Raw genomic sequence first — 10893 nt, 5'->3', positions numbered from 1 at the left:
GCTATCATTATGTGTTTCATAGAGAAAGTTAGCTATGCCAGACTCTTGAGTACTTTACCAAATAGCAGCAATCACTGCTTTGAGAACTTGGCAAGTTCCCAAACAAGCAGTGCTGCCACTCAGGAAAAAAAAAAAGTATGTTGGACAGGGATCCTAAAATCTTGTGCTGGGGATAGATGGAAAGATACTCTAAACTAAAGCAAGGATTAAAAATTAACAGCATGTGTTCATAAAAGCACTGTCCAAGGGTCCTACTAAACTCATCATTCTTTGCAAAAGAAAATAGGTAATTTCCTTTTTGAGGGAGCAAAGGACTCAACACAAATCAACACTAGGGAAACCTGGATCCAGAAGAGATTATAAAATATACAGATCAATCCCAGTGGAAAATCAGAGTATGCAAAGAATTTTTTTTTATCATGTGACTAGAGCATACTTTGAAAACACATATTGTTAGCTCTACAATTGTACCAGCAGTTGTTAAGTAACTTATTCTGTACAGTTTTAGACATATAATTCTAAAGAAACAAAACACCAATGGAGAAACAAGTATGATTTTAGCTTGAAAAACAAGTGTATGAACATGTGATGCATTCAATTTAAGTCCTTCAAAATTCCTTTCTAAAGGTTTTAAAATTTCTTCCTTGAGTCACTGTGCTATTTTTCTTCATTCTCTTGACAACAACAATAATCATCATCATCATCCAAGGACCATGGTAACTTCCAATTCCTTTCTTCCTAACTTTTGAGTGTACTCTAGTCCCTTTGGATATGGAATGGATTCACTATTTCATGATCACAAGAAAGAAACTCTTCCTTAAATTTGTGAAGAAAATTTGCTTCTTGTTAAGCCTCATAAAATTTACCTGAAGCCTGGTTTTGTTTTTACATCACCACTGTTTCCTCCAGTATGTTATTTGTGTACTGGCAACAGTCCTCTCTCTAAAAGGCTGTTTAATCCTTCAGTCTGTAGTCCCACCATTCAAGCTGTGAGCTTGTCACATGCCTGGAGTTATGAGGAGTCCAGGCCAGCATTGCAAGAAAGGCTCCAGATGAGACAGGAAGCAGCAATACTGACTCAGGAGGTGGCATCCTGCCCTGTCAGCCTCAGCCAGGGCTTCTTTTAGTTTCTGTCTGAATGTGTTTCAACGCAGTTATAAAAAACAGAATTACTCATTTAGGTTGATATTCTTCCAATGAGTAATCTTTGGTTCTTCAACAATTACAGAGTTTGGCTGAACTCTTGTTATATCCAACTGACCACAAATGTAGGCTAGGCTGATTATCCAACTGGAATCTGTGAACACACACACATACACACACACACTTTCTCTAAGTGGTGAAAGTGCAATTTTTCCTTCTGGATACCCATTTCCATTCATCTGATTTGCAGAGCCAGGTCATTTGCTTTTCTTTTCCTGCCACACGTCCAGACACGGAGCTCAATGGAAAACTGCAGTGCACATCCCTGGACACTGCAGGTTGGCTGCTGCTATTACAGTCATGTGGCAGTGTCCTCAAGTTCAGCATCCCCAGTAACTATATCCTACTTAAACATTTCTCCATCTGCTTCAAATGGATCTGCTATTCACTTCCATCCTCAGCTGCAGACTCCATCCTCAGCTCCTAATGGTAAAGGTTAAATGCTGAACCTCCCACACTGCTTGACCCTCTACAGAATGGGGTCATATTGAATCCCATTCCAATACACAGCAACTCTCTTGTATTTGACACCTCTTTGGTGTCCCAGCTTCTGTTGCAAAGGTCATCTACCCTAACCCTATAAAAGTGCTCTCTTATGAACTTAAATGGGAGAATGGTCATATCAAAAGTACAAGTCCTGAGAATTGGTAATTCAACTTATTTGGGGTAAATGTGTTGGAAGAGCTACTTACTTTCATCTACTTTGTCCACCTTAAATCATGTGGAGCAAAATACTATTTATAGGAACTTAAGAAGTTGCCACAGGATAAATTATTTTGCTGAATAAAGCATTTCAATTCCCAGCAGTAAAAGTATACAAATTCTCTGAGTATTAAAGTCCTCTTTTAGTATAAGGTTTCTCATTTATTTTAAAGCTTCAAAGGTTGCTACAAAAGACTCACAACCAAGCACTTCTCTCCCAAATGCAGCAAAGCAGTCAAATCTCAAGATATGGCCTAAGTAGAGACTACAACAGAATCTACATCTATGTCAGTATCTCATTTTTTCTGGTATCCTAAAACTACTATTTAGTAGTTCTTCATATGCTGAAAGAGCAATTGTATCTTCTACTACTTTTAAAAGTGTTTCTAAGAACAGACCAACCTTTTCGATGTTTTGGTCATCAAGTTTTAAAAGTACAGATCAAAATTGTGTTTTTGCACGTGTCTCTACATCAGTAGAGACAATGTTTGGCTTCTTATACTTTTGTTCTCCACAGGAAACATTTTCTGACTAAAAACCTGATTTTCTCCAGCTTATCTTTAAAGACTCTCCTTTACAGCTTTGCTATCCCATGTGAGATAAAAGAGATCTGTGTCTATATGCACCTACATAAACTATTTTGGTTCCCAAGCTCATGAAGTCTCACAGGAAAGCAGAACAGAACTATCATTCAAACATCATTATTTCCTCAAATAGAAAGTTGTTTCTCAAGACACGTGCACACACTGCCCGTCCTGCCCTTCCATGAGTATGAGAGACACTATAAACACACATCAGGCAGGGCCTCTTTCTCTTTTGCTGCTGAAAGGCTGTAATACCAAAGACTGGTATGAAGGAGCCTCGGCAGACTCCATGTGCAAAAGCAGGATGGCAGGAACATGTACCCCACTGTCTCTTGTAGCTCCAAACCTACCCTTTTCTAAGTATGTCCTCGGTGCCCAGGGAGGGTCCTCCTCAGCATAGGGATCGCTGTACTCCACCACAGCTGCTTCCTCCTCCTCATAATCCTCTGGAGGCGGGGGTGGGGGTGGAGACTCATCAAACACCTGCTCGTCCACGGGCGGTGGGGGGGGAGGAGTATCTGAAACTGAACATGACAGAACAACCATGAAAATGTCTCTACAACCGTGGTAGCTGCTTCAAGTAATAGCCTCTATCCCAATTAATGGAAGTGGGACCAACAGTTATAACTTGTGAAAATACACTAGAGACAGGAAAATTCAGAGAAGGAATGACCAGGTACCTCCAATAAGATTATTTCTTTTTCCCACCCCTCACAATTTTATACAAACTTGCAGAGGCAGTAGAGAATGCAGAATTCTGGCTATGTACAGACAAATCTTTCATCAACTCAATCCAAAAGCCACATCCAGTAATAAAACATTGCACAAGGAAGCAGCAAACTTACTGTTTTCTTGAACTCTGGCCACAAATCCCATTAGTGGTAACTGTGGAGTTACCTGTAGGATGGAGGGGGGAGGAGGAGCAAGGGATGCTGCCACAGAAATTAAAAAGAGAAAGGCATCCAGTTAGAAACACAACAAAGCAGCAAACAGGAAAGTAGACATCATCACCACTCAGACAGTGCAGCAGGCTGCCAAGAAGCTGAGATAAAAACACTGACATTTAAGGGAAAATGGCTCAGGTGGTTTAAGCATATTCCTAATCCTTTCTGCAAGAGTATTTCTCTATTTTTAAAATTTCCAACCCAGCTCTTTTTCATAACATTAAGAATCCATGCTGCAGCATTTTTCTGATTTGACTATGAGATTCCCTTGAGATGAAGTTTCTTACTACAGAATATAGCACTTTATGGGCAGACCTAACTAAAAAATGTATCAAGAGGACTCTCTGCCTATAATCCTCCCCCTTTCAAATCTAATTGTTATTTATAGAGGTGACTAACAGCATCCATGAATCCCTAGTAAGGAAAATGGATATCCCTCTTTTTTTTCCAAGATGTAGGCCAAAACCCCCATTGAATGAGGCAGCTATTTCAGACAAAACAGAAAAAGATGCCTTTTGAGAACTGTGCAGATCTCAAAGATGCAACACTTCTGCTCTTATTGACAGAACAGAGCACACTGTGCTGCTGCCAAACCACAGAGCCTATTCCAGATGTGCTGCCTGGTTTCCTCCCCACCTGACTTCTCTGCACTGAACTCTGAAGAGCCCTTTCACTGGTACCAGAAGAGCTTTCTCTGTACAATAAGAGCTGCCTTTGTACAATATATGTGAATTCCCAGTTAAAGGAGATGCTTTCAGCCAGTTGCAAATGCTGTAATGCTGAACTGTGGTTTAAGCCTGGAATGAGAATTACAGTTATCTAATCAAAACATCAGCTAACTAGTTTGATGAGAGTTTAGCATCACTTTGAATAATGCAGCAAAATTCTTTAGGCAAGTTGCAAGATGATTTTTCAGACAGCACACCTTAGGAGAAGCACAGATAATAACTCTCTTGTTAGTATGTGGCACACAAAAAACATTTAATCATGTCAAAAGGGATTAAGGGGAAAAGAAGTCTATACTTCATGTACCAGTACATTTATTTAGCTACCAGACAGAACAAAATAAATTTCAGGCTAATTCCAGAGGTAGTAAGAAAACTGACAAGTATGATGTAGCATTTTTCAGAATTAATTCACATTATCATAGCAAGAGAAAAGAGTTCTCCAGCATTTACAACTTGTGTCTCAAAATTTCTTCTGTTTGCTTATTCCAGTAACATCTTAAGTGCTTTGAATTTCTTCTGTCACTCACATTCTCATTTCTTTCAGAACACCACACCATGAAAAGACAAACAGCAACCATCCTTTTTGTTGCAAAAGCACCTCCATATAAAGTAAATTCCAATATCTCATCATTTAATTGATATCTCTTGAGAAAAAATGGAAATGTATTTCTGATTAGTTTCTTTGACTCAAATGACGTGACCTCAGAGTATTTAATTCCTTCAAGCGTAACCATGATTGCTGTGAAAAGATTTGATCTTGCACTTTTTCAAAGCAGAAAAAGGGAACTCAAATTTAATGTCTTACTGAAAAGCAGTAATATTCATCAATTCAGCATCCTTGTCCCTGCTTTTTCAATTATATACACTAGAAAAGTGTTTAACTTCAAAATGATTCCTCTATTCAACACCATATGGATTCATCCAATCCATTCCTATCATAGGGGAGTAGCTCCAGTTTCCTTGGTCGCTTCAGTGTACTTTGTTCATGAGCTATCCATGGAGAAAAAAATAAATCACTCTAGACAAGCATGCCAAGCAAATACAAAAAAATTCCCAGGTTCAGTTTGCGTTGCATAGTTTAATCACAATGGTGATGCTAACACTAGCTGACATCATTCCTCGAGTATCTTAACCCCTCAGTTTGTGCTTCAGTCTTTGCCCTGTGCAAGGACTATCATAATGCTGTCTCTGTATGCTATATAATGACTCTACTTTTGACCTCTAAGAGGCAATACAAGAAATATTTTATTACTATTTTTTAATTAACTGCATCAGAAGAACTTTGCCTCTGCTGCATAAACATCATCTTAAATGCTCTTTCCTATCTTCCTTCCATACTGACCACTGATAGATTTAATACATAGTTCCTGTAAATTAATTCAGAAATGCTCAAGAGCACCTTCCACTAGGCTGCTTCAGACTGGTGAGAACTCAGCTCTACAAATGGGGTGGGGTGCAACCACCATCTCAATACTTGCCCAGATTCTCCCACATGTTTCAGCCTGGGCTGAGCTCTGTATTGCTTAGATTGCAATTTAACACTGCCAAGTTGCAATGGTAAAGCACTTGTGAGGTGGCTTGGCTGGCAAGAGTGGCTTTGGGACAGACATACGCTGAGATCATTCAGAGTCTGCATTTCTTAATATTTTCTTTTCAGTTGTTAAAAAGGTCTCATCACAAAGCAGAAAAATTGTATTATCTTGAAATAGCTTTTAACAGAACAGGGCAACACAAGTACCTTTCACGCTCCTGTCAAGTGAATAAACAAGCATGACGAGGCCACCATTTTAAAAAATGGCAATGGAAATAACAGTTCTGGGTTATTGCCAAACAGCCTACAAACAACAAAAAAGCCATAGCTGGCACCCTCCTCGGCCTCTTGTAAGGTGTCTCTTTCCCCACTTGTTTTCTACCTCTCTTCAGGAATACTGAGAAAAAATTGTGGCCTCTATCCTGTCACTACTGAACCTGCTCCTTGCAGACACGTCAGGGCCTCTGTTCTTAGGGCTTTCATCAATTATGCATGCTTGAGCATCCTCTCCTTTCAAGGTGAACTCCAAAAAACCTTGGTCTAGTGTAACTGCAAAGCTAATAAATTCTGTATTCTGCTGGTATATTAAAAAAAAAAGCCTCCTACTACAACTGCTTATTCATATTGTCTCAGATATGCCACTAATACTGAAGTATTTTGTTTGTGATTTACAGTTCAAATGACTAATCACCATAATCATTACCTTCTTTCTGGATACACAGACAACTGTGGTTATGCAATTTATTTTAAGTCTATTTGGCATCTTCTATGATTAACTATTAACAATGCAATGGCAACTTGCAGAGAATTATCCCTTTGCTAAAGCAAAAAATGCACAGCGGTCATCAAAAACTCTCTGGATATACTGAAAATCGTCTTTATTGCAAAAATTGCTTTATTGTAATCCTGAAAGGTTTCTTTTGTTGCTATTACCCTTTCTTTCTTTCTTGCCTATTTTCCCCCTTCAGCCTTCAATATGCACATAATGTGCTTAGAAAATATGACCTATTTCAGGCAACTGGGCTCTAATTCAGCCTTACAACTTCCTCCACTTCCCTGTGCCCAGCAGGACCATTCATTTCCATCTCGAGCTCAGCTCGCCCTGCAGGGTAGCTCACAAACAGTAACAGCCAAACCTGATCAAACCCCTTAAATGCAGATTGCAGCATTTGACCTAATTCCATGTTCAATGCTCAATTTATAAAAAAAACCCAAACCAACCAAAAACCAGCCAAACAAACAAAAAAAACTACCAAACCAAAACAACCAAGCAACACACACAGCCCCTTCAAATTCCACCACCACAAAAAACCAACACACTGTAGTACTTGCAAGTCAACATTCAATTTTGCTGGTAATAGGGCATTTCCTGACTAGAAACCTTCAGTGTGTCTCCTGCATCTTTCTGTAGCTTTGTCAAAAGAGAAACTCTCCCCTAGTCTGATATAAAGCCCTCCTGGTCCCATCAGAAGCACAGGAAGAAAGACTCCTTAGGTAAAAGGCAACTATTTTATGCTGACACACAGAGGACACTCACTCCCTGGTAAGGTCTCCTCTTGCTTTGTAAGGCAGATCACCCATAAAGTAACAACACTTTGGGCCTAGCAGATGACACAGCACCCAAACACCACTGGTGTCTCCAAGGTGTCTAATGCCTATCCCAGTGTAGCAAGTACAACTGCTGGAACTGTACATTACCCAGAAGGAAAAAGCACGCAAGATAAAGACTGATTAACGAAGAATCAGCATGCTGGTGCAAAATCAAATAGCTATCCCACACCAAAGCAGGTGTGTTGCACATGGTGTAGTCAAGGACTAAAGCTTGTCTGATAGAGACTGTGACATCAAACGTAAATTATTTCGCAACAAAGCCAGCATTTTTTAAGATGCTTGCCATAATAAAAGCTGAACTGTGCACTTGCACTGCAGCTTTGGCACAGCTACCAGCAACATACTGAAAGTGCAAGATCTGCAATGGAGACAGAACATAAAACTCCAGAGAGCTGAAGGTCACCGTGTCACCACCGCTGAGTTCAGTGGAGCAGCCAAACTTTCTTACCTGGGTTCTGGTTGTAGAAGGGGCCCCCATTCATCTGGTTCTGAAGGCTCGTCTGTGATGTGATGGAAGGCGGCCGCCGATACGGCAAAGAGCCCCCGATGGTCGGGGGCGTGTGCCGAGCTGCAGGCCTGTTCATGCTGTAGAACTGAACTGGGTGACCTGGGGTAGGGAGAGAAATGCATTAGCAAAGAGAAGAATGATGACTGCCTTCTCTCTACCTGCATTCCATTTCAAAGGTTTGGAAAGGTTTCCAGCGCTTTATTTTAAGACAGTCTGCATCCTAGGAGTCAGCCACTTCAGCTGCCAGACTGGCAGGACACCGAATGTCTCAAGAGCAATGCAAAACATAACTCTCCCAACTGCCTGCACTCAGCACTGCCTACAACAGTCAGTGGGAAAATACAAAGGTGTTTAAGCTACGAATCCTCAAACTGAAAGAAAATAATATCTGGTTATTTATGTTAAATAATGTATTACAATAACTTCATGTGAATTTAGTTATTTCTGAACCTGCAAAAAACTCCCCAAAATGGTGCAGTTCTGCAATTAAGGAACATACATGTAAAAAATAACTGCAGGCCATTTCCAGGATTCAAAGCTGTTAACCCTCTATAACTGAAAAACACAGTACTAGCTATCTTAGTGTCGCTTAGAAGCTATTCAGAGAATCATCTGGGGAAAAGTGAATGTTAGAAACTGCTTGAAAGATGGAATAAATGAAGTCAAACTAGAAGACCCTCTTCAAGGGAGCTGTCAATTAAAACAACTCCTCAGAAACTTACTTTCCATTTTCATTACTTTCTGTATTCAAGACATTGATTGAGAATCCCAGCAAGCAATAAATGAAGCAAGGTATCTTCTGTGCTCACATTAAATTCTCTGGATTTTATACTGCATATAACAGTAAGCTGGATTTGTTATTCCCATATGCATTACTACACCCCACAAACTATTCTCCCTCCACCATTTGTCCTAGAAGCAAACTTGAGAGTTTTCAAGAAAACAAGGGAAGAAGGGATGGTCACTGTGGTTGAGGAGAGAAGTAAACAAAGAAACAGAACAAAAGAATGTACAAATTTTAAAAAACCTGTATTATTCTTCATTACGTTTTGCTTGCTTTGCACAACTTCTCACTAGGTCAGTAAATAAAAATACAAGTTGCTTGCTCTGCTACTTGCTTGTAAAATCAAATGCATGAACTACAGCGTCACATTCCCTCTGCTTTATACCAATAATGTGGTGTACCATATTAAAAAAATGCACCTTTTACAGATAAGAAACAGCTAAGAAAGAATCCATTCTATAAAGGCTTTTTCCCATTTTTCCTGATGTGTCTTTTCAATGTGTGTGTGTCTCTGTCTCTCTGTGTTACTTAATGTACTTGCAGAAATTGGTGAGAAGAGAGGGGAGAGGGCTAAGAGGTTTTTAAGGACCAAAAGCTGTGACTTCATAAGTCACTCACCTATCACTCTTAAAATACTTTATTTCAGACAAACCATATGAGCAACATCACTAATAAAACAGGGAAACAAAAGTTCTTAGAAATAGTAACTAGTGTGAAATTTCTCTTAAGAAATTGTGAAAGTGAATTTACAGACATTAAAAGATTAATCTTTGCTTGATTGTGACTTGTTAAAAATATAGAAACAACATGGCTTAAGAACTGGGATACTGACAGTGCATCATAAATGGAAAACTGATTGAGGCTGCATATGCCACAGCTCATCTTCATGAAAGTAGTTTAGCTATCAGGATCATCTCAGATCAAAATTCATCATTCTTTAGAAACTTCTGGTCACAGTTACAGATTCTAGTCAAAATATCTTCTAATTTTATATGAGCCACAGCCCTTTAAACTACATGCAATTTCAAGAATGCTTCTGGAACCTGGTGCAATTTTTACTTAGAGATGACTATTAATAAACCCACAAACCAACTCCCTCCCCTGTAAGCAGCCTCCATCATAACATAAAGCAGCAAAGCATGCAGGTAGCTACTTGTGAATTTGGCTGTCTGAAGGAGATCTTTACACTGCAATCTCCTCATCAAAAGGTGATACAGGACAGTGTTATAGTTGGTAAGTGCTACACTCTGCAACTTCAGCACATGAGAAAATGAAAACTGAGCACTAAAAAAAGGAAGTTGCAATATACACCCGACCTACCACATATGAAAATAAAATGCTTCAATAGTAGTCTGCATAATAAAAAATTGTATTTTACCTAATACTGGACACAATACCCTTGCCCTTTTCATCAGTTCATTAAAGGGAGACTTGTCATTTGACAGCATCGAAGAAACCAGTTACATAAATTATGCTTTGCTAGATGCATTTTACTTGCATTTATGAAAGAGAATAATAAGACCCAGAACTAGCCGTGCCGGTTTCTGCCAAATGTAATTATTCTATGACATTTTCAGAATCCAAACAGAAATAAAATTATGATTTAGTGAATTATATAATTGTAAAAATTATAAAATTATAAAATTATTGCTGTTAATAAAATCAGCACACCTTGAATTGTCTACTGTAACCATGACCTTATAGTTGGGTATTAGAAGATATTTTCTAGTTATAATTAAACTTTTTTTTTTTAAATTATGAATCACTGCTGCTGAATTAACTTTGCAAAGCCTTGGTTCATGATCACATCTGGGTTCATCTGCCCAGCAGCTGGAGCAGACACTCACCTGCAGAGGGTGTGGAAGAAACAGCAGGGGGAGTTGGAGAGGTGAAGCCATCAGCAAGGGGCTGAGCTCCTGCAGCAGCAGCAGCAGCATCTGGGGCAGCGGAGGAAGGGGCAGGAGGAGCAGGAGGAGTGGGGGCAGGAGCAGAGGTAGCAGGAAGGGGAGAAGTGCCAGCTGAGCCAGCAGGGGCTGAGTGAAGAGAGGAGGAAGAGGTGGAGTTAATAAGGAGATATGTTAGCAAGGATTAGAGAAAGCCTCTGACTATTCAGTGTTAGCTATTTATTAGCAGCACAGTATTTCAGAATGCAAGAGATGAGAAAACAATGGCGCTGTTAAAGAAAGGCTCATTCCTGTGTAGATGGTAAATGAGGGTCAAGCAAATCCACTTCTTTCCAGGTCTGAAGGGAACACAACCCAGAACTTTTCAGTGAAAAGTATTACTTTTTAAAGATGT

General features: G+C 39.5%; 1 protein-coding gene across 19 annotated transcripts in view; it reads right to left on the bottom strand.

The window, feature by feature from the left end:
• The window catches only part of ABI2 (abl interactor 2), a 65612-nt gene that overhangs the window by 6874 nt on the left and 47845 nt on the right, over positions 1 to 10893 (bottom strand). For 5 of the 19 annotated variants that reach the window (XM_038142963.1, XM_038142961.1, XM_038142970.1 and 2 more), the window contains 4 exons: positions 10443 to 10628; positions 7752 to 7910; positions 3335 to 3421; positions 2840 to 3013 (listed from right to left, as the gene is read on the bottom strand). In XM_038142963.1, the coding sequence (XP_037998891.1) occupies positions 2840 to 3013; positions 3335 to 3421; positions 7752 to 7910; positions 10443 to 10628 (606 nt within the window). The remainder of the gene's footprint in view (positions 1 to 2839; positions 3014 to 3334; positions 3422 to 7751; positions 7911 to 10442; positions 10629 to 10893) is intronic. The other 14 variants (XM_038142969.1, XM_038142972.1, XM_038142968.1 and 11 more) reach the window with 3 other exon arrangements.

The sequence above is a fragment of the Motacilla alba genome, chromosome 7 (assembly GCF_015832195.1).
Source record: "Motacilla alba alba isolate MOTALB_02 chromosome 7, Motacilla_alba_V1.0_pri, whole genome shotgun sequence".
Classification (NCBI taxonomy): domain Eukaryota; kingdom Metazoa; phylum Chordata; class Aves; order Passeriformes; family Motacillidae; genus Motacilla; species Motacilla alba.
Note: the sequence above shows the minus strand (reverse complement) of the source record. Positions and strands in the feature narration are given on the sequence as shown.